This window comes from Dermacentor silvarum, chromosome 1, assembly GCF_013339745.2.
Source record: "Dermacentor silvarum isolate Dsil-2018 chromosome 1, BIME_Dsil_1.4, whole genome shotgun sequence".
NCBI lineage: Eukaryota > Metazoa > Arthropoda > Arachnida > Ixodida > Ixodidae > Dermacentor > Dermacentor silvarum.
In genome coordinates, this window is record NC_051154.1 from 93480491 (window position 1) to 93505681 (window position 25191).

Sequence of the window (25191 nt, forward strand, 5' to 3'; positions counted from 1 at the left end):
GACCTCGTGCTCAGCAGCCCAACACCATAGCCACTGAGCAACCACGGCGGGTCAGCGAACTATTAAAGACATATGCAAGGGCATGCATTTGAAATTCAGACTCAAACCACACATCTCTCGGATATTTTTCAGAGGAATAAAGTACCACGAGTGGCTCAACAGTCAAAATTAAGACAAGCTTTAGCCTTAGCACATAAATCTTTAGTTTGCTCTCACTGACTTGTCCTGCTAGTGACAATGCTTACAATAATATAACATAATCAGATGAAAGGAATGACAGGCTCATGTCACAGTTGAGAGTAGTTATACTGAGCCTAGCACATGACTCATTTGTTGTATACTTCTATTCTGCTAAACATGTATTTTTTCTGCAATTTATGCAAAGCAGCGAAGCTGATACATCACTTGTGACCAAATATTTCAAAAAGAAAGGCCATTCAGCTAGGTCTGAGCACCCCTGAATGGCCTCTTTCGTGTCTCCATGTCTGCCACAAAACTGCCCAGCAGGTACACACAGTGGTATCCCCAGTGGCACACACTGAGGCCTGAAAGCCTGCTTGGCCACAACACCAAACTCTCCAGGCAAATCCTTTCCTGCATTTCAACTTCCCCCCTCACCGTCCACAAACTGGTTCATTGTAGTTGAATCCTGAGCATATAGAAATTCATTCTGCATGCTCAGCATGCATTCTATATAGGGTCAACATATATTTCTGACGAGCATTTTGACAGTCACACAAAGTTTGTTCGCATAAAGCAAGTGTTTATTAGGTCTTGCAAGGAGGCTTGGGTGTACTTATGCTAATAAATGACCAATGGTGCTTCTTGCATTGTTAGCTTCAAATGAAGGAATAATGATGGCAGAAAACTGCACTTCATTGAGTCCTTACATCAAGCAGAGCTAGGAGACCCAGTATCGAATCTTTAAGTTTCAAGTTCTACAAGAGCTTTCATGACCTCCCTGATCATAGTAAATGAAAGAAAGAGAAAACAAAGAAAGGCAAGGAGGTTAACAACCAGACCAACTTCCAGTTCACTACCCTGCAAAGAAAAATGGAATGAGAGATAAAGAAGGAAACGGATGAGGCAAGAGGAGAGAGTACATGCACAGTAGTAGACATAAGGTGTGTATAAGCATCTTCACAGGTCCACTGATTTTAAGAAAGTTTCTAGAACTCCTAACTTATCAGTTTGCTCTCACACTAACTTCTGCTGCTAGCGACAATGCTTACATTAATTATAACACATATCAATCAGATGGAGGAAATGACCAGGACAAATTTTAGTTGAGATTACTCAAAATGATCCTATCACAACATTTTATAGCAAACTAAGTTCAAAGAAAGTACTTTGATTATGCCAACCAACATTGTGATACACCCATGATAACACCCATAATGTCCATGCTTATCCTATTATCAAGAATAGATGCAGCTATGGAACTTCACCGAATTGATCCCAACATCATGATGGCTCTTAGGAAGACTATGGAGAATTCCAACCCCCATTTGTTTATGCTTAAGCTGTCACTGCAGCTGTGATTACCATCAGCCTTCTCCCGGTGTGACAAACTGCTGTGCTTCCAACGACTGGAGGTAGCCTTCACAAATTCATACTCCTTCCTCTATGGAATGGCTGACTCCCCTATATGAGATCACTAACTGTGAAGAGACCGTCGAGAACTTGCTCTGCCACTGCACCTGCTTCAACGTCCAATGTAAGTCTCCTCAGAGCACGCACATTGTGCTCGCCCTGCTGCACAAGTAGCCTTATAAAGAAGTTGTTGAACCTTTTCAAAATACCAGCATGGTTCAGGTTTGAGGTGCTTTGATTTTGTTCTGGTTCAGTACCAGTGTGAGAAAAAAAAAAAAATGTGGTTGCTGAACCAGTGAATTGGCTCAGTACAGTGCATTTGATCCTCACTCTCTAAGGTTTTTTTTATGGTGACATGCCGTACAAAGTGACCTCCGTGGCACATGAGAAACAATAGGATGTTTTACATTGTATCAAACATATAATTCAATGCTGTATAGCTACAGCAAGCACGTCTCCTCCAGTTGAAAGTTGAAATGTCCGCCTACATGTTCAAGTTGAACACATACGCATATGAATGGGTGCAACTAACATAATAGACTTGATCAACAGCATGTGAGCAGGGGAAGCCTCACTCTGAAGCAAATGTTTCAACAAGGGCCTTCACCGGGGCCCTGACAAGTCCCCACATCAAAATGTTCCCATCTTCCTGAGACACCTTTGTATTCTTAAAATGACAATTATATTAACAATGCACACAATACAAAGCATACTGAGGTGATGCATGAATCACTTCATGCATTGTATTGAAGCATGTCATCAATAATACATTTCTTTTCACATTATTAATGTGATCCTCAATAAGGGCACAAAATCAAGTATTTTTTAAGAATGGAAAGAAAACCAATAGCATAGATTTAATTGCCAAGTCATTGTTGCTCAATTAAGAACTTGCTCTAAGCAAGCACACCTCTGGAGTCCTTTCAACATCAGATGACTTCCAAAAATATTGAACGAGTGAAACTCTGCTTAGGTCTTGTTTGCAATACTAAATATCAATTCGCATTCAGCATTACTACGAGGAATTGACGATCATCAGCATTCCATCATTGCAATACTATGGTACCTCTGCAATCCATATCTTTACCTTAATGTTTCCTACTTGCACCCAGTGTATGTCAGACCTTCATTCGTTCAATATGCTCAAATAAAGTTTTTGTATGCATTTCTTACAGTCTTTCACCACCTCAAGAACTTTCACAAACTGTGTTTTGTAAAACTTGATGCAACACTAATAAAACCATAGAATGAGCCAAAATAATGTTTACAAGTTTCAGAGCACTGGGTAACACAGCGCCCCACTGCTACAGGTTGCCACAGTTCTACATCATGACAGAGAAGTGTAGCATCCAGAGCCGCAGAAATAAGAGTAGAGGGCGACACTCATCTTGATTGTATTTTGAAATTTGTGTTACATATAACATGGATTTGTGCACGTTTTTATCCTAATTCCTTTTGCTCTTACTTCTTTGACATGATGGGAACAAATCTGGAGCAAAAATGCAGGGCCCCTTAAACCCCGTAAAGGGCCCCTCCAGGTCTGTCTATTTTGAGCTGACAAGCGCAGTGCATACAATGTGTGCTAACCATCGTGTCTGTTAAGTATTACATTGCTATGCTGAAGAGCTGAAATTTCAAACCGAACGTCGTTTGCCCTTCCCCTCATGGGCAAGCGCTCCAAGCCGGATGGTTGACGTATATACGCAAGTGCACCTACGTACACGTCTGTGCTGCGACGTCGCTCATAGTGACACACGACTTCGAGAATTATTAAAGGCAACATCTGTTATTAGTGTAATCTGTTGCTTCAATAGACGAACGAACGCAACAGCTCGCGCGCAGCACCGTCAGCGGAAGTGCACTGCGCAGCAAAACAGCGAGGGAAAAAAAAGAAGGCGGGGCCCGTGACATATGCGTCACACAATCGTTGAGCTCCAGTATGGGAGAACGCAGGGAAGGAATATCGCTTGCGGATTCTAGACGGGGCAAGTGGAGAGAGTGTGTGTTGGCGGTGAAGTTCACCTTCTGAAATCATGGGTTCACGGCACTGAAATATTTCTATCTAGGCTATTAGTGAACCAATTTGAAAAATTCTTGCGAGAGAACGCTCCCTAGAGGGCACATAACTTCTAACGTATAACCGAAATTTTCTCTGTGGCCTGGTGAGGGGCAATTTAAAGGCCAACTGCAACAAAATTTCACTTGGGCTAAATTGGCTATCAATGCATAATATATCAGAGTAATCTTGGCAAGGCCGCAGGACTGCTAATTGTCTAATTTTCGTATTAGCAGCCTTTAAATTGCGCCTAAGCAGACGACGGCGTGCACCTGGTGGGGAGTGGTAGTGATGCAGATATGACGAAAGTGCCATAACCGTACATGACTGCTGTTCTCTTTGTTGCGCCTAGGTGCATCGCTCGCTCAACATTTGCAAGTTGATGGGTGTCTCTCTAGGCATGCTTTTCGTTGCGAATGTGATTTGAGCTGTTCCATGAATGCGAACGTGTTGTGTGGCCGTTGGGTGCTCGAACAAGTACTCGAACACGAGCGATGGCTGTACAAAACGCTGCGCAGAATATGGCAGAACACATATTTTTTGTCCCAGCTTTCAGGGCGCAAGCATGCACTACACTGCGGCCGGCAAGCACAACACGGACCAGCCAATGCACACAAAGCATGTAAACTGCACTTGATGAAGCTGCACAGGCTACATTTCGCGACACTGCTCGCATTGACTATAAGTGCTATAACCCGCAATGGCGCACAAGAAATGAAGGCAAGTCGTATTCAGGGGCGATATTCTCGAGCGATCATTTCCGGTGGTGCATCATCATCGAGACATTTCCCGCGTCTACATCGGGTGTGTTGAAGTAGGCAAACGAAAGCCTTTCTGACACAGCACCAGAAACTCTGTCAGCAGGAACCACATACTCCATTTCTCACGAAGGAAAATGCGACGTAGCAGCCATGGTGTAGATGTACCGGCAAACAACGCACGAATGTGATGCCACAAGAGCAAAACGGGTGAAACTTTACCACAGCTGGAGTTCGGCCTTGAATTTACGCACACTTTACGCTGAGCCTCCACTACTTCCCGTCCTTTACTACAGATGGCAGTTGTTGCCTGCTCGGCCTATGGTAGCTAAGGTTAAAGTCACGAATGTAGTCTGGCGTTTCCAGCGTGTCAGGCAGCGGCCGGCGAAGTTGGTTACGTTATGGCGGTGACGCCACTGCTGCCGAAAACTTGCCCCCTGTATACGTAATTCGGAGTGTTTCACGTGGGCCGTTCTGCTCGCCGGCAATGCAAGTGCGATGCACTTTAGTCAAGTGGCTTTGGCGTAAGATAGAACATGTTCTAAGCCCACGCCGGCCGCACCAAAGCACGCCAAACGCCGCCAGCCACGCTCATTGCTCTCGACACTAGACAGTAGAACGTCTAATTTTCACCGACAAAGCCCAACTACGCCGTACGCATTACACCAGACAATATCCACACCTTAACCTTGGCCACCCCAATGCACTACTCGTTTCCGAGCGGAGACGGAACACATTGAGGCTCTGCTCATTAAATGTAGACAGCTAGATACAGAAAACCAGCTTGACTCTGAGAAGAATGCTTCGCATTAAAGGAACTTCGCAGGCACACAATTGCGTGGGCACAGTGCACTAAGCAGCTAGCAGAGTATAATAACTCTATGGCTAGGAGACTTGCGCGACCTGTTCAGTGATACACGGGCGGGCACGGTACAGGCAAGTGAAGCAAACAACACGAGCGCTGGTTCTCTGCGGTTTAAGTCGTATGCCACTTCCAGAAAGTGGTAATGGCGGCGTTTTTTTCTTTGTTTTTTTTTAGTTTCAGTATGAAAAACATCAATTTTTGCAAGTGTTTTGTGACACACACACACGCATCTCAAGAGTAACATTTTGCACAGAGGCTCTTGTGTGGCTAAAGGTATAAACCGCATGCACGCGATCTTGCGCGCGACAGCGACAAGCGATGCGATTGAGATGGCTGTCGCGGTCATCTACAAGTCGTACTGCATGCGAGCGACGACTTTAAGCAACGTCTCCCCGGTGTTGCCGGTATGAGGGCAGCTAATACTCGCCGAAACTGGCATGACGCGTGATTTATTAATTTAAGTTGATGTGTTTTAGTGTAAAGAGCAACATAAATATTTCTGAAGGTCTTGCACTATGTTATTATCCTTGCACATATCAAAATCTAGTCGTTTGCTCGTTCCGTGCAACAATCGGTAGTACTTGACTGATGTATATCCAGTTCTGGCTTCGCGCTATTGGCTAGTGGCTCATAGCACTTCCGGGCGACGAGAGACAAATTCTAGATTTCCAGATCCGAGCGATCGAGCGCCAAGAACGAGCAATCTGTTCGCGCGACGGCCCGTTTCATCGCTCGAAGCCTTCGCTCGTCACTGTCGCGCACAAAATTGCTCTCATGCGGTTTGGGCTAAATTGTCTAAAACTGGGCTTTTCACGCAGTTGAAAATTTTGTTGCTGTTGGCCTTTAAAGGACCCCTCCACATGCAACAGCAAATTTTGGTTATACGCTGGAAATTCTTTATACACAGGTTATACAAAGACACTCTCTCCACTTGACCCGTCTAGCCTCCACAAGCGAAATTCCTTCCCTGCATTATACTGGAGCCGGAGGATGACTTAGCGTATACGTCACGAGCCCCCCCCCCCCCCCCCCCCTCCCACTTTTTATTTTTTTTATTTTTTTTTCGGACGAGTTTTGTCTGTGTGACACACATCTGAAGTCTCCGAGCTGTTGCATTTGCCTGGCTTCCCACAGCGCACAATCTTGCACACTGTAAACGAGAACACCTGACTAGCTGTATGGTAAGTCAGTGCGACATGAGCACTGAGGCAGATGCAAGTGGATCATGGAGCACGATCGAGCTCTGGAACCCAGCAGAAAATAGCACATAGCTTCGTTTTCAGTGCGCACAACTGCACAACGTGAGAACAAGCAGACGAAACGGAAGTATGTCCTTGATACTACTGCCAGAATAAAACAAAGACTCGCAGACGTTCAGTTTTAAATAGTCTAGTAAAGCAACAGATCAAGCAAATAACTGCTGTAGCCCTGAATATTTCTCGAAATCACGTGTTGCGGTAAGTGACGTTTCAGCAATGCGAATTACGTAGGCACACTTGTGCATCTGATCTCGACTCTCCAGCTGGGAGCGCGGCTCGCTTGAGAAAAAAGGCGCGCAGCATTTGGTTTGATATTTCAGTTGTTTTCACAGCACGTGGCGGTGTATTACTTTGCAGACACAATCATCAGCGCACACTGTATTGGGGGCGAGTAGTTACAAAGTCGCCATCTGTCGGAAGCGCCTCGCTTGCGCAGTATGAGGGATAACGCGGCGCGCTCCTCATAGGCTTGGCTGTAGGCGCTCAATACAATCACCACGCAGGAGAGCCCTCCTGGCCATTTCTGTAACTACTCTCCAAACGAGAGAAGTTTCCTACTGTCAAAATAGTAATCTTGGGCAAACAGAAGACACAGAATGGTTTACAGACGCTATCTCTTTACCGAATAGGTACAGTGAACGCCCATTGCGCGTGGTCGCCGCATCGTGCCGTGAGCTTTAGGCCACAGCATATTACCATTTCACAGTACACAAGCAACCATTGTTGCATTGACGCTATCAGAGCTGTTCAAAAATAATTTCATTATAAATAGTGACTGACGCTAAACAGCACTCACGATGTGCCATCGCGAAGATTCAATCTTTTTTTTTTTTTCTTTTCTTCTAAATTATTGGACGTTTCAATATTGTTATTTCTGAAGTTGCGTCGCACTGCATGTTTATCAGTCTTCTCAGCTTCTTTTTGTTAATCCAGTACATTCATTGTTTAGTGCTAACACAAACATCAGCATATGCCATGCCTTTGTTTAATGCGCTTCTTACCGTTCCCTTTCCATTCTGGTGAACTAGCCAGTATCTAGCATCAACGAGTTCATAAACCAAATATTTATGACATTAAAAGGGCAGCGCGCGCTTTCTGCTACTCACCGAACATCGCAGCCCCAGTGCCGTAGCAGAAATTTTCCTCGCGGAAGTGCTTGCTACACACCCGAGCTGTAGCCGATGGCTGCTTGCTGGTTCTAAGTTTCGCAATCCCAGCTACACGCAGCTTCTTGGCTTGCGGGTACGTGTGAAGGCTGACACCGGGCTCTGTTGCGTACGTGTCCGGCACTGCGGTACCGAGCAATACCCTACCATGTCGGACGCCTTCAAAGGCAGCCACTACCTATTATAGTGCTTTGAAGTGTTGTTAAGCAGACACCCGAAGCAGGAAACCTCCCCACTTAATCAGAACCGTAGCGCAGGTGGGAATAAACTTTCGTTTTCAGCTCGCTTCGGTGCTTCCGAAGCACACGACGCAGCCGCTGTGTCCCCGTGATCCCTCATACCACGTCACGCCGACGGTGGCACCAGCTTTTTCCAGTAGTGAAGCTCGCCCCCAATATGCTGCGCTTGTCTGCTTAAAATCGCCAAACCTGGTGAGGGGCGTTTTAAGAGACCTTGACGACCTCAGCTCGTCATGAACGATTGTCCCTTTTTGGCCCATGACGAGCCCACCTCATCATGAAAATTCCCAAAGCCAGTTTTTCGTGCAATGGCAAGCTTTCAGATCTCACAAAATTGACAATTCGGACTGCTATTACACATAAACCACTTGAGCTATCAACCTCAAAATTTTTTCAACATTTTCTGTGCGCATACTGATCCCACCAAGCACAATTTTGTTTTCAAGCCAAGCTTTCTGGGAAAAAAATAAAACTTGCAAAAATGACACAATGGGAAAACTGGGGAGCAATAGGAAACAATGAGAAGGTGATGGCTACCTGAAGTACAGAATGTTCACTTCCTATTAGCCTCCTTTCGTGAGTGTACCCAATGCCTTACTTCCTTTCAATGGTTTAGTGTCAGGAGAAGGCTTTAGGTTTCTTTCATTTCCTATCGACCTCTGCACGACGTTGACTGAATGAAGCTTCAATGAAGGATTAATAGCACACAATGGATGGGCCCTCTTCGCTGAACACACAGCCAGTTCTTGTTACTGATAGGCTAGCCTTCATTGCACTGCACGGTGCTCTTGAGACGAAGTATAGTCATTTCTTTTTATTTATTTACAGATGATATTAAGAGTATTCGAGAAATTGTCAGGCATTCCCTGAAATATCACTGGACTTAGTTATGTTAGAACTGGTGAGGCATATAAATACTGACTAATGGCCACATGCTCAGCTACAGAGGTCTTGCAGATAAAGGAGGATATTGCAGAGGATTTCTAATTCATAAGGACACAGTGAGTAACACTGACGAATTCTACAGCATTAATTAAAAGGTAGCAGTCATCGTAATAAAGCTAGATAGGCTATATGTATAAATTAAAGGTAGTACATGCCTACGTTCCAACGTCCAGTCATGATGATATAGTAGTAAAGCAGTTCTATGAGGACATTGAATTAGCAATGAGAAAGGTGAAAACTCAGTACTATATATTGTAGTTATGGGCGACTTCAATGCGAAAGTGGGGAAGAGCAGTAGCCAAATATACATCGACTCTAGGAATAACAGAGGAGATGTTGGTGGAGTTCGCGTATAAAAATTGATTGCAAATAATGAATAACTTCTTCCATATGCGGAATAATGAGAAGTGGTATCAGAAAATCCCAATGGAGATACAAGAATTGAAATACAATTCATACTCTGTTCTGACCCCGACATTATGCAGGATGTATAAGTGTTAGAGTGGGCAGTGATCACTGGTTAATGAGGTTTAGGATTTCTCTCAATTTGAAGAGAGAAAGAGCAAAATTGTTCAAGAAGAAATAAGCCAACCTAGAAGCAGCCAGGGGAAGAGTAGATAAATTCAGGGTAGTGCGCATGAACAAATATGAGAGTTTGGAACAGGAGGATGAAGACAACATTGAAATAATAAATGAAACCTTAAAAATAATTTTAGAAGCCATAATCAAAGAGGTAAGGCATCAAGAAAGAAAACTGGCAAGTTTCCCTAAGCAACAAAGGACCTAATAAATAACAGAGCGTGATGGTGTACTCCCGAGATCAGATCAAATTTGCTGAATTAACAAAGAAGAAAATAAGTGATATTTGAAATCATATCGGCAAGATTGAAGAAGCAGTAAAGAATGGGGGCAGCATAAAATCAGCAAGAAGGAAACTTGGTATAGCAAAGAACAAGATTTATGCAGTGAAACATAAGTAGAGCAATGTCATCAGCAATTTCGGAAATGTAAAATAGGCAGCAGGGAAAGTACCAAGGGAAGCCATGCGACTGAATGAACATAGTGCCGAAAAGGGTAAAGAAGTTCACGTGTAACTAGCAATGAGGTTACAGAAGCTTTACAAGATCTCTCCAGAAGAAAAGCAGCAGATGAAAAAACAGTCAATTTGATAAAGCATGGACAGGATATTGAACTCAACAGCTTGAGACCCCTTATTCGCAATGCCAAATTTTAAGTCTACCAGAGAGTTGGAAGAATGCGAATATCGTATTAATTCATAAAAAGGGAGATGTAAGAGAACTACAATAGGCCCACTAGCTTGCTTTTCATATTGTACAAAATATTCACCAAGGTAATTTCCAATAGAATCAGGGCAACGCTTGACTTCAATCAATACAAAGAACAGGTTGGCTTTAGAAAGGAATATCCAACGGTGAATCACATCCGTGTCATCAATCGGGTAAGCAAGAAATCTGTGGAGTATAATAACCTCCTTATATGGCTTTCATTAGGTTGGAAAAAAGGCATTTTGATTCAATTCAGTAGAAACACCAGCAGTCATGGATGCTTTAAGTAGTCAAGGAGTTCAGTGAATATCTTATCAAATATCTATAAAGATTCCAGAGCTATCCTAATTCATCACAGGAAAAGCAAAAAAAAATCTGATTAAAAAGGAGGTCGAGCAAGGAAAGAATTTCAGCAATTTTATTTATTGCGTGCTTAGAAGTATTCAAGCTGTTAGACTGGGGAGGATAAGGTGTGGCAGTCAATGGAAAACACAGCAACCTATGATCACAAATGACATTGCCCTGGTTCAGCAATGCTGGAAATGACTTGCAACAAATGATTCAAGGACCTTTCATCAAAGTGTAATTAAGATTAAGGTAACGTTCAATAGGATAGCATGAAAACTAGAATAAGTAATTGGCAGTCAGCCTCTGGAATATGTGCAAGAGTATGTTAATCTAGGCTAATTAGTCACAGGGCAAACAGATCATAAGAAGGAAATCTACAGAAGAATAAAAATGGGTTGGAGGGCATACGGCATGCATTACCAAGCCATGACTAACAGCTTACCGCTATCCTTGAAAAAAAGAAGAGCATATAATCATTACACTATACCGGTGCTAATATATATGAGGCAGAAACTTGAAAGTTAACAAAGCTTGAGAACGAGTTAATAACTGCACAATGACCGATCTAACGAAAAATTACAGGCATAATGTTGAGACAGGAAGACAGCGGCATGGATTTTAGAGTGAAAGGGGGTCAGTATTCCAGTTAAGATAAGAATAAGAAATGGAGTTGGACAAGCCATGCAATGCGTAGGGCAGATAACCAGAGGTCTATTGAAGTTATAGAATGGGCACCGAGAAAACGAAAGAACAGTCGTGAATGGCAGAGAGCTATAGTCGAGTACAACTTTAGAAGGCAGCGGCATTTGCCCCCTCAAAGGCGGATGCATACGAGCCTCCACCAATAGGCGCGCACTATAGACTTGAGTCATGAGCCAGACGGCCGGTGTCCCCGCCGACGGAGAACATGGCAGCCGGCACTTCAAGCTGGGGCGAGTTGCGTCAGCGGGACTATTTCTTTAGTCGCAGAGGCAATCGCCTGCTGCGCTTCGGTCCTCTGGACGGGGCCTCTCCTGTCTTCTTAAGTTGTACCCGACTATAAGTGGTGTGATGAAATCCGGAAATTCACAGACATAGGATCACGCCAGCTAGCAAAAAACAAGAGTAATTGTAGATGGCTGCGAGAGGCCGTTATCCTGCAGTGGGCATAAAACAGGTTGATGAATAACTCGAGGTGCGACTGAACAATTATGTTGGAATGCAAACAGTGACCTCTAGCACAGCTTCAAAAAGGCTGTGACAGTAACTAAGTCCTGGTCTAGAGGAATGCAGCATTCACCATATATGGAACGCTGTCCTGACTAATGTATGAAACCAGTCTTGCAAGTCCTAACAAGCTGCTAGTCACTCAACATTCTTGGATCATTTCATGCCAAACCTGAGGCACAGTCCTTGAATATTGGTTCAGGTTCAGCTTTGGCAAAAGTTTGGTTCAGGTACAGTTCGAGATCCTGCTTGTAAGCTTATTAACCTGCAAAAATGGATGCTCTCCAGTGATGAATTCACCCAATAAGGAAACTTTGTGATCACAATCTTTAGCATTGGAGCTTGTCATACTGAAATAATCAATAATGCATGCAGAAATATAAACTCTTTAGCTATTAGGCACTATTTCAAGAAACATTCTCAAACAGGAAATATGTTAAGTTAAGCTTCTCTGCAAACCATACTGGCACTACTAAAATGGTTTGCATGTCTGCACCTGACCCTCTCCCGACTGTTACGCAAAAAAAAAGAATGAAAAATGAATGAAAAACTTTATTTCATGAGCTTTTCAGCACATGCGCTGGATGGAAGTGGTTCCCCAAAAAAAAAAGAAAGGCAAGCAAGCCAGAAACACCATTTCAGGTCCAATGAAGAATACTTATTGAATTTTTTTTATTTTAGTTCTACCATTTTTTTTTAATCACCTGGAGCAAACAGCGCAATTTGGCCGGTTGAGGTGGGTCAGTTAAAGAGGCAGATGTTACTTGCAGGACAAATGGCAATGTCCGGGTGGTCAATTAAAAAGCTTCCCTAATTAACTCTTAAATTATTCACTTTAGTACACATGTCCCCATCTCGAAAATGAAGCCAAGCAGTCGTGAAGTGATGTCTATTCAGAAAAAATCCTAACACGAGCACTATTTTTTTAAATGTCTGCCATCAAAATGTACTATAAAATGGCTTGGCGACACAGTTCAGATAATTCCACTGTTTGACACAACCTTTCGGGAACCCGTTAGCTGGAACGCCCATGTATTTCAACACAGGACATCTCGAAAGTGATGAACGTTTTAGTATTTCTGTTAGGCAAACATGACTTCACTACTGCTGGGCTTCATTCCCACAAAATGGAACATGTAATTTATCTTTTTATTACCTATTTGGACATTGCAATTTGTCACTCAAGTAACATCCACCTCTTCCATAAGTACACCAAGGCAGAACAGTGCTGTCAGAGGTGATCATATAAAAATCTGTTGTAACTTGAAAAAAAAAAAAAAAAAAGTTGGTATAATATATAGCCTATATAAAGTCAAAACCGTACAGAGAAACAGACAATGAAGCCAGAGAAAGCATAGGGGAAATGAATTGAAATGTAGAAATCACAACGTAAAGGGAAATGAAAGAGCACAAAAAGATAATGTAATATATTAAAGTAAAGTAATATGTAAAATGTCTTATAAAGTAATATGTAAAATGTCTTATGTTGGATTCAAAACAATGTCCAAAATTTATTTTAACAAAATCAAAGGTTGACTTTGCTGCTAAGCTTGTTAAAGGGACACTACAGGAAGCATTCAGCCAAGCTAAAGTGAGATTAATTCAAAAACATCTAAGGCATCAATACTATCCTGAACAGAGTTTAGTAATTGAGAAATTGAGGTAAATGCAGGACACGGTTTGGGACTCCCCCGCAACATTCAGGGTACTAGCCCAATGACGCAGGCACTCCTCACAATTCTTAGTACTCTACCCTTCGTAATAAAAGATCTTTGTAGTGCATAAGACGCAAGAAAATGCTACTTGTCCAGTTCTATACTATTTTCAGAAAAAAGACCCTTGACGACGAGGCAGGCGGTCGAAAGGTTTAAAGACTCTGTGACACCCGCACTTTCACGTTTCAGTAGTTTCGTTATCGCGTAGTGCTGTGCTGGCTTTACTGGATCACGAAACTCACACAAACTGCAAGTAGCAGAGAATGCAACGTCCATGTGATGTCATGGGATGCCAGTACGATTCATGCTACTTAACCAAGGGCAGCTGCATGGCAAATCCAAGCCAATCTGTCTCGGCTCAGTTTCTCCATGGTCGCATGTTTACATTTTGCGATAAAAAACAAAGCGCCATCTGTCGGGGCTGTTTTACTCATCGATGGCAGTAAAGGGCGGTGATGGCATATGCAACGTCCTCACTCGCCGCTCAGGAGCGGGTGATTTGAATTGCGCTAAAGGTATGCGGACTCTTTGGACGCGATTTTCTAAACTGTCTTCTTGGCTCGAAACAAGTGCTGCGAGGTTTCTGGAATGGCATTTTAATCCACGTTGACTTAATATTTGCGTTTAGTGTCCCTTTAAGGCAATTTCAGTCTTTTCAAACTATAGGATCAAATATGAGAGCCACTGTGTATACATAGTGGAAGATTGAAATCATGGACACAGTATTTTTCAGGCGTGCATGGGCACATGAACTCATGTGGACAACTTCAGCAGGTCACCTTGTTTTTGATAAAGGGGATGGGTGAGCCAAATCTAACAGCACATTTTGTGTGTGTATGTAAGTGTGCGTGTACATGTGTATGTGCACACACATGCACCCTTTCTCCCAGCTATTTGCAAATGGGCAATGTCAACACCATTTGTACAAGCAATAAAAAGCAGCAGCCCTGTCCACACTTACCGCAGGGTAGTCGAAGTCTGGGGAGCTGGCAACATCCTGAATGTAGTCCACCCGCCATTGATTTTCAGATTTCTCCAGCTGTACCGGTGGCACCAGCGTGCTCATGGCACCTGTGATAGTCTAGTTAGAGTGGGACAAACCATGTGAGTGCACTGTGCAAGTGTTATAGAATGATTCTTACACTGCTAAAAAGAAGGTGAAGTAAAGTCATACCAGGATTGCATCTCGTATGTTCTTTTTTATATCTTCTATTTTTTGTTTCTTCTCTCTGAAATGCAGACCCCGTTATTTCAGATGAGTGTGGCAATAAGTTATAACACAAAAGTACACAAAATCACCAAGCTAATGTAGCAGCATGAAAGTTTATAAACATCAAAATAATCAAGAAAATTGAAAGGCTAAATTGAGTGAAGTAACTACCCAAGTAGCCACAGTTGTAAGACATACATGTATGACAATTACAATTTCTGCATTCATGTCAATTTTTTGCCGCTGTGCAAAAGTAACTTTGTATAAATAGTCTCATTTATCCACACATTTACTTGTATCATTTTTCCAATACATGTGTTCATGTCTTGTATTTATGCACGCATTGCTACGTGTTGCCAAAGAAACCAATAAGGGACACAGACATGGTCAAGCCAATTTTATGGCTTTTTGTCTGTGCCCGTCTTCTGTATGTTGTATAGATACAAAATAAAGTTCAAGTTCATATTTCATTAGTAGAGGAATGCTACCCAAGTTTTAATGAAGTATACCTGGGATAACTAAAAAGAAATTTGAAGTTAAAAAGAAAAACAGCACACCTCAGGTTGCACCTGAACCAACATCCTTGGCATTAAACATCCCTTATTACACTAATTTATTTAATAACTGTTACCCCTCCACAGATTCTTGGATGCATTTGAATATGATTGTGTAACCCAACTTAGACAGTACTACCCAGAAAACAGCAAATGCTGAGTGCAGAGCTCAACTTATTTCTCAAGAATCAGCATGTTTGTGCAAGCACATAAATGAACAGTTATTTCCTTTTGACTCAACAGTTCCATGAACAAGTTTCACAATAATACAATGCATTTCAAACAGCAAGTGTTCCATTGGGTTAAAGCAGTTTTCTTAATTTATTTGACAGTGTGTCACACACTGCATTAAATGTATTACATAAGATGTAAAATCGCAGGCTGTCTGTATTACTTTTCTAATTACACTGAACGGCAGTTACGAGGCGCAGAGTAATTTGTTTACCGACTCCCAGTGGGTCATGAGATGGCATATGAGAAGGACATCAGAAGACACATCCAACACACCAGCAGCCCTCCTTTCAATAACTCTTGAACTGGACTGTCGAATGTGGCATTGTGCATGGTTGTGTGACTTCTTATGTCCTTGTGCCATTTTAATGCTACACCTCCCATTTGACAAGATGAACCTTCAAGCCCACATCAGTACCCTCATTGGCCTTTGCCTTTGACGAGTGTGCCTTTAGATCTAAAGAAGCTCCCCCCCTCCACATTTTTTTTTTTTTTTTGGAGGGGAAGATTGCAGGGGGGCGGGGGAGAGGGGTGGTGGAAGGGGCTTTATCGCATGCAGCATTTTTCACGAGAATTTACATCCCTGCCATTGTGAGAAAATTTTCAAGTGAATTCCCATCAGATTGGGACAGCACACCGACACTATTTTTCCATTTACAGTGTCCAGTGAAGTGCAATCATTTTTCCCGAATGAAATAGTAAAGAGCGGTGCAATAAAATGACAGAATTAAGTGGTTGGTATATCACGCTAACTCAGTCATGTGTTTCGACTGTCCACCAGTTCAAGCATATGCCTGACCTTTTGCCGGATTTGTTTTCTATGCAGGACCAACACTGTCCTCCCAGTAGGACTTCACAAAAGCTTCCCGTGCTTACAGGATAACTTGTTTACTTCACGAACTCGCGAACCTCATAGTAGCACATGCAGTAATGTTGCAGGCATCATGTCTCAAAAAACTATTGTGGTACTGTGCACATGATTAGCTCGAAAGAAAACTGCGAGTGTAGCAGTTTTGGCAAGCTGGTAATGCGTGATTCAGTGTAATAAATGTATGAAAAACAAGGACAAAGGAGAGACAAGGTCAGACACAGTGCTATACATCTCCCTGTCTCTCCTTTGTCCACTTTTCATTCGCTACCTACACTGAATTCAACAGAAAACCGTTGGTATTGGTCAGCACCCAATGCAATGATGTGTTCGCTTGCACACAGTAGCTGCGGCATAGTGGTTAGAATGCTCCTCATGAAATTTCATAATGGTTGGTTCAATCCCAAGTATACCTGCTTCGATATCTTTATTTTTTTTTAACTACATTGTGTCATCCCTGAAACAAAACGTGACAGAAGAACAAGCTCTATCACCCATTTCAAAGCTAAAAACTGATATTCACAGTAAAATAAACTAATAACAGTACAGCATCACAGCATCAAGGGGAAACAGAGGTTTGACAACCAGTGAATTATGAAACCCAATTTCCAAAGTAATGCTGAAAAGCCAAAGCAATTTACACCTTGCACAAAAAGGCAAGAATTGTTGGTGATATTAACAAGTGGAGTTTTAAAAATTCCTAACAAAGGAAGTCATTCCAGCACAAGAGACTAGAACTCTCTCATGGAATGAATTCCTTTAACAGAACTGAACAAGAATGAAATATTGGAGAGAGCCATCACTTCAATTTTATGTACCATTAAACCTAGCAGATAAAATTACGCTTGAAAGCTACAGAAATGCTAATGCCGTACTGTGCACTCATGATACCTTCCCCAAGTGAAAAACTCGGTGCACAAAACCAAGATTTTCTCTCAAAATACGAGTTACCTTGTAAAAACAAATATCTTCCCGTTACAAAAGGTGAACTTTCCACAGCACAAAAGCTTGTTAATTTTTCAGAATAGTACGACGAGTTCATAATCATGAATACAAAGCAGCTGAAAGAATTTACAATAATAAACTAATATTTTGGTGCGAGGAGAAAACATTGCTAGTTCTGTACACTACTTTTCCTGAATGGAGGTAACAGCGTAAAGTCTTATAAATTGCACATCAAAATTGAAGCGCTGTTCCGAGAGCATTAAAATAAAAAATTAGAGTTCCGACTAGCAGTACACCAAAGCACCTTAGCACTTTGCTATGTTTATTGCATCAATGTCCCCAGGAGAGTGTAGCATTATCATTTTTTCTGCTGCCTTCAACAAGCAGTGTCATGCAATTTGTGGTTTTTAAAATGGACCACATCAGAGCGCGATGGCTTCGCGCACATAACCAAAAATGACAGATATAAAGAAAACGGAGCTTACTCCTCACTAAAACCATTCACATGGAGTATTCTCATCTGTTTCACTATTGTACTCTTTCCAGATTCACCGGCACCTGCAAGAAAGAACGGAAGCAGTACACCTGTCAGTTTACAGACAACAGCACTTAATAACTACAAAACAAAGCTCACAAGAGAACACAATTTTAATGTTAACCTTAATGGCACAGCTGATGCCGAGACCAGACTCTCAATCAGAACAAGCAGCTGTTTAACAAACACTAAAATGGCCCAAGCAAAATGCACTGCATTTTTGTGAGAAACCACACTATTTGAAGTACATCAGTTAATAAAAAATGCAACATTTCAAAAAACTCAAGAACAGTAACACAATGGGTCCTCTCTTCCAGCAGCCACTACCACTTCGCCTGACAACCGTACACGGGACGAGGCAACATAAAGCCCCCCAAGGGAGTCTCCTGTTTGCTTAGCCACGCATGGTAGAGAACACTGAAGAGAATTGTTGCGATGCCATCTGTCAAGGGAACCATCAAACCAGCCACCTACAAGATTCACACAAAGCTCTTCTTACACTCACTTGCCTAGTGGAAGCATTCACAAGGTTGCCTTCAATTAATGAGCATAAAAATTGCAATGAATACTTTAGGTACTACATCTGCACGACAAAAATAAATTAAAACAAGCCTGACTTGCTGCCACCGAAAGAAACACTTGTCAAGTTTAAACGCATCTTGTCTCAAACATAACATTAAAAGCCACAGCAACTGCTGCAAGAAAGTGATGAGTGATGCTTCTTGGGCGAGCTGGAATTTCATACTGTAGGTGGGTGGCGCTTCTAAGACGAGGACAGAGTAAAGCACACAAATAAAGGGGAGCGCTTCTAGCAACTCAAGTTTATCAAAACATTGCGTGTTCAACTATATATACATTATTGTAGATTCACGTGCCGCGGCCCAAAGTGTACTTGGAGGAGGAGGTTTGCCATGAACCTAAATATTACCCAACATACTATTGAGCTACCTTCCCACAGGAATACTAACGCTCTTAACTGGTCAAATAAACTGGAGAAAGTTGCCTAAAAATAGAAAAAGTACTACAAAAACATGTTGATGCTTTGTTGTTATAACCATATGCGAAAATTAAAGCTAAACGCTCCACCTTTGTGCCCCAATGGCACCAAATAAGCATAAAGTAATGCAGAAAATGATTAAAAGAAATACTAAGAGTGACACTAACATCAAATCCCACAAGGCAACCGTAGTAACGTTTTCATGCACAGACGCCTAAAAAGTGAAAAATTGTTGCTTGCAAGACCCAGACAAAAACAATAGGTGCAAGAGAAACTGAAAGCTTCAAATATTATATGTTACATTTGCCAACATTCAGGCTCGAAAACTGTTGGTACGGTTTTAGATCGAGCTCACTTCATTAACAAGACATCCTGGTAAAGATCAAGCCCAAAGCAATCAGCTATACAGATATAACAGATTAGCAAATCACTTCAAACCCGGTACAGCAAAAGTTCTAGCACTTGGGCATGTCACCCAACTGCAATATCGGTGAGTGCTATGATCGGCTTCGATCACCCCGTAACGCTTCCATCTGGTGCTTTGTTTTCACTCTCACACTTAGTTTCGGATAAACGCTAGTTGCATTGGAACACTAACGAACAATTCATCAACCGCGCTTTACTTTTTTTATTTCTCCATGTATTCAATCGCAAAAAAGTCGGTCGTCTCAATAGGGGGATACCTCATACGGATATCTTGACCCGTATGGCCGGTGCACACGCAGGAGTCGTGAGAAGAGGGTAGCAAGGTTCGGCCGATTATGTAGCATGCTTTTGTAATGAAAAAGAAATGAAACAATGCGGGCGCACAAAGACATCAACACTTTAGGTTAGGCCTAGCCAAATCGGAGAACTCGAGTCCGATATCACATTCGCCTCTACAAGGTACAGGTAGCCCGTCCAATTTCCCTTGCATGAGCAAAAATATGGGACGAAGCCGCCAGACACTGTACACACAACAGCAGCAGTGTGGCGACAATGCGGTGAAGTTTCTCAAGCTTGAAAGTGTGCTTCTCAACATCTGAAACCCCGGTTAAGGCAGTCGCCGGAGAGCACCCGTGCCGGCGGTGATACCCGAAAAACGTTTTTTTTTTTTTTTTTTTTTTTTTTTTTTTTTTTTTCTTTTCGCCACAACCATCAAACGATTTTCACTAACGTAACGGTTCAAGAGAGCATACCAACCTAGTAATAACAGCCGGTGTGTTGCTCTATAAATCTGTTTGTCCTTTTGAATCTGTTTCTCGATTTTCTTATTGGCTTCCTTCCGGCGTTTATCCTCTTCGGCGTCGCTTTTTGAGCTCGAGCCTCCAAAACAGCCCATGACATTAGGCCTAACAACGTCTTGCACTCCGCCGTTGGTTCCAAAGATTACCGCACAAGAGGAAGCAAACCACTGCAGTAGAGTTATTCCAGGTACATCTCCGAGAAACTATCCATTGGGCCGGGTCCGTTTAGTCACCACCGACAAACCTGCTGTCCATCTTCCGAAACAGGCATGGGTGTTATCCACCGAGGAAGTGGCTTGCGGAGGATGGGTGGGGGACTACCGCGCGCGGAGCATTGTGGGTAAAACTGGCAGCCCACCATGGGCGGGCGCAAATGGGCCGCTCCGGAGCGTCAGAAACGAGAGCGCATGCCGCACCGGCTGCAACCCCCCCTCCCCCCCCCCCCGCCCCCTCACCGCACGCAAAGCGACGCCGTGCGTGCAGCAAAAAATAACCCCGAAACGTGGCATTTCTCCTGTATACATACATCCACATTGCGGCGCACGCTGTGTGGTCCCCGTTGACACGAACAGCGGCATCAAGCATTCTCTGGCAGGTGAACTACACAAAATAGAAAGGGCACACTAGGTCCTTCGTTTTTATTTTCACCCTCGGTTTAGGATCTTAGAATGAAATTGAACAAAGGAAAAAAGTAATACGAAAAAAAAAACGAAAAAAAGAATGTCACATTTTTAAAACTGTGACACTTTGCAAAGACGGTAAAACTCGCCAACTCCGTTTTTTTTTTTTTTTCGTTTTTTTTTTTCTTTTTTTTTTATGAGCCACGGGCACATTGGTGTTGCGATTTGGGCCGAAAGCAAGGAAGGTCTAGTACTGCTGTTTTATAACACGTCCTGCTCGTAGCAGCTGTAACGAAAAAATGAAGCCAGTAGCCAGTAGACCCACTGACAACCAAGGTGTAACTACAAATATTAAAGTGTGATATTGTCGTCGTAAATGAGATGCCAGCACTGAAGTCTGAAAACATCGACCAACTTCAAGTTTTATGGACTTTTAATTTCTTCTGAATATGAATTTCGCCAGTATGACACATATTTCCAAAACGGTCACACTGGTAAAACTTTCAGGCAAGTCAGTAAACACATTTCTCGGTACTTTAGCAGCTAATACAAGTAAAAATGTATGTTACACTTTGAGTACAAGCTCCAAATGACTGACAATATTCATATTGCAGGAAATAAATACAGCAGAACATTGAATGAATAAGATGTAACCCTGCTCAGATTCAGCCTGCCAGCGGCAATAACATAGAGAATGTCACAAGGACGCGACACACAACAAAATAGAAACTTGCTCAATTCCACATATGTAAATTCTACAAGGTCCAAGTGTTTCAGCCCTACACATAAAATAACAATGAACCACATCTTGCACTACAAGGAGTAAATTCCTAGCAGTTGTATCTGCCAAAACATTTTTTTTTTTTTTTTTGGAATGTTCATACATGGGAAGCAAAAAAAAAAAGACATGCAGAATGTTTTGCTGCATCATTCCATGTTCTAAAAAAAAAAAAAACTTGGTGCAGTATAAATTATGCTACCTGTGTTGAAGTTCCGAGAAAAACAAGATCGACCTATGAAGAGGTAGACCAGTGTACAATTGCACCATCAAAATAGCTACTTGAAGTTTCATAGCATGTTAACTTACAAGCAACTTGCAATCACATAACACTGTGCATAGATGCAAGTAAATTGTTTATACCATGCTAATAAGAGTATACAGTTCTGATATTAGGAGCACCCAACTCCAGAATGACATTCATAAAGGGTAACAAAAAATTTTTTTTAATTTCTGCATATGAATCATGTGCAGAAAATGAAAACGGTGCCAAAACAATAATGTAACAATAGCTTCTAAGCAACAATAGTCAACATAATATGCCCCAGAAGATACAAAATCCTTGCATAGCTTGTATAAAAATGGGCATATATAGAAATATTTAATATCCAGTGCACTTCACTTATGAATGATGCTGTAGGAACACCAATTGTGTGGTCCTTGCATTTCTGAAAACTAGGGGTGTTCGAATAGCGAAATTTTATAATCGAATCGAGAAACACCCACCATTAGAATATTGAATATTTCCAATTTCTAAACAAAGTGGCATAATTATAAAGGTTTTGGTTTCGTGGAGTCTATTTGGCGACAAAATGCTTATTTACGTTATTTCATACAGCTAATGCTGTCATCAACTAGATTTCGGCTCGACTGAGAAGCTTTGTAAGCTAAAAACAAAGGAAAGGTGGTTGTATCTGGTGCACCATGACAATGACAGTATTGAAACAAAAAAAATAGCAAGTCACCACATGCACGTAGTACAGTGTGATGCTCAATGAAGGAGCTAAAGGTAATAATACGGCACCGGACATCGTTCTAAGGGAATCCAAACATGGGGAGACTGGCCAAATGATAAATTGTTTTGCCTAAATCAAGACGGCAAACTTACAGGCTGCCCAAGCCGAGACATGCTTGTTTAACAACCGGAACCTATTGTGCACAAGTGCAAATGCAGTTGCTCAGGAAATGGTGTGTCTGCACAACAGATGAGGTTCTCTTTCCTGAAGCAGAATCAATCAGAAAATTCTCAACTTGCATCATTATTTCTCCCTGTAGACTGCAAAAACTTTTGTTGTCTATTATAGTATTAGAACAGAACAAATGTTTGACACTTCTGAATTATGAATTCTTGAATTAAATACAAATCGAATAGCAAGGACTATTTTATTTTTACTCAAAATTTTGAATATTTGCACACCCCTACTGAAATCACAATAACTTGGCGACAAGAAACTTTTGAACTAAAGTGGAGGTTCAAGGAATGCAGAAAACAAAACTGACAAAAAGGTTCAGCTGTCTCTGAGAATATCTTTGCAAGCTGTATACATGTGTTCTGGGCAGGCTGATTAACTAAGCAGTGAAAACTAGGCCACTATGTAGGTCGTTCTACTAAAGCCCAGGCCACACGTATGCTTGCGAATGCGAGCAAGTTCACGTCTGAGCGCCTTGCGCCTGCCGCGCCTCGCAAGGATTGGCGGTTCACATCTACAAGGGACACAAGACAGCGTGTACTCACTGGGTTCACTCATGGACGCCTCGGCAGATGCTATTTCCGTACTTTGTTATTGACAGTGCTTCAAAATGCTTGAATATATTTAAGCGTAACTGTTTATTTTTACAGCTGTTAGATCAGGGCAAAAAGGAGAAAAAAAAACACTTTCTTGCATGGCATAAATACTTGATTGTACCATGCCATGGGTGCCAACACAAGGCAGTCTGAGCGTGGGATATCAGAGAGGAGTTGATCCTGGATCGTGCTGTGCTTTGACGCGTACAAGCTGTGCCACGCTGTCTACGCGTGTGTGGATGTGCGGACGCAAGCTTGCACGCATTAGCAAGCGTACGTGCAGCCTGGCCTTAAAGCTTGTGCCATTTAAAAAATGAAATGTTCAAAATCTGTTAATCTATAGCACTTCACTAAAAGAATGAACACATTGAATTCAAAGATAATATTCAGAAAAGTTCTAAGAGAAAGTGACTTTCCCATCAAAAGTCACTACAACATATAAAAACGTCGGAGTTTCGCCAAAAAGGCGAGGCATCGATTGCGATAGCAAATTAGTGGACAGCTATACGAAGTAAAAATAGTAGTTTTATCGGCCGTATAAACTTGTAAACATAAGCACACTAACTAAAATAACAAGCATGGTGTCACGCACGTACAAGCAAACATGAATGCATCTCACTCAATGGCCGCAGAAACTCGCTGTCATAACGCCGTAGTGAGTAAGTGCGGAAGCAGCAGCGAGTAAATTGACCTTCGTTCCACCACTCGCATCAACGCGAACTAAGCCACGAAAACAAAGAGCAGGGCGGACTCTGCCCCCACCGCAGATGGCTTTCAAGATACAGCCACACGGCGCACGCGGCATAGAACACGCCCCCCCCCCCCTTCCTTGCCCTCCCCCCGCAGCGTTGCGCGCGACTGGAAGACTGCGTGCTTCCTTCCTGCTTCCCGCCCGTGATGAGCCGCAATCGCCGACTCATCCTCGCACGCTTTCACTCGCACATACAGCATAGGGCGCGCGGCAACAATTTTATCACCCGTGGACTTTATAAAAAACCTCACGGCGACGGCCGAAATGTGCCAGTAGTGTCCATATAATTGCTATCGCAATAAAATGCCTTTCTTTACAAATCTTAGAACACATATTATACAGAACAAGTGCAGCAACATTGAAACCACAGACTACTTAGCACTTGCAAAACTTCAGCAGAATATACATTATTGCACAGCAGAAGCTATTCTTTTGCCAGCAAGTGAATCCATACCTTTATACAGGCCAAAAGATATACATACATGAAAAAAGAAAATCGTTGGTACATGGTAAACCACTTCAAAATTTTTCACTTTTCATAAAACTTGTACAAGAACAAGGTCAGCTAAAATCACATGTCGATTACGTGCTTGTTCAGTGCAGGAAATAGAATTATGTATTGTTACATTGCACTACATCTGCAAACACTGCGAGACAGCCTTCTTGTAAGAATAGGAAAACATTTCTAAAGACAAATCCCAGAAGGATATTTATCAAGCGGTAAACACAACATGTTAAAAATTCATTAACCACTACAAATTTTTATCATCAGAAACTCAAAGAATAAAAAAAATTAAAAGTAAATTGGCGAGTTTAATTAATGTCCCGAAACTGCACAATGGGTTATGAGGAACACCGTAGTGGAAGGCTCTAGGTTAATTTAAACCACCTGGGATTCTTTAATGTGCACAAAATGTGCATAAAAGATGGTATCAGCAGCTGGTTCTTAGGCATTTCTTTCTCCAATGAGAAAAGAAAATGTTAAATTAAGTTCTGGAGTTTTACATGCCAAAACCACCATTTGATTATGAGGCATGCCATATTGAGGGACTCCGGATTAATTTTGACCATCTGGGGTTCTTTAATGTGCACCGAATGCATGGTACACAGGCATTTTTGCATTTCACTTTTTCAAAGAATGCAGGCAATGAAAGAATGACAAACACTACTACTGAAGGGCACAAGCACGAAAAATACCAACACCCCATTTAACCCAAGTGCTCACTGCAGTAACCAGAGTCCCTACATAAGATG

General features: G+C 42.1%; 1 protein-coding gene across 5 annotated transcripts in view; it reads right to left on the reverse strand.

The window, feature by feature from the left end:
- Positions 1-20388, reverse strand: part of LOC119432526 (guanine nucleotide-binding protein G(s) subunit alpha) — a 145886-nt gene extending 125498 nt beyond the window's left edge. For 2 of the 5 annotated variants that reach the window (XM_037699694.2, XM_037699709.2), the window contains exons 1-4: positions 19959-20384; positions 17730-17802; positions 14611-14665; positions 14398-14517 (exon numbers count right to left, since the gene is read on the reverse strand). In XM_037699694.2, the coding sequence (XP_037555622.1) occupies positions 14398-14517; positions 14611-14665; positions 17730-17802; positions 19959-20097 (387 nt within the window). In that variant the 5' untranslated portion in view covers positions 20098-20384. Of the gene's footprint in view, positions 1-14397; positions 14518-14610; positions 14666-17729; positions 17803-19958 lie in introns of all 5 variants that reach the window. The other 3 variants (XM_049671085.1, XM_049671083.1, XM_037699702.2) reach the window with 2 other exon arrangements.
- Between the last annotated feature and the right edge of the window lie 4803 nt (positions 20389-25191).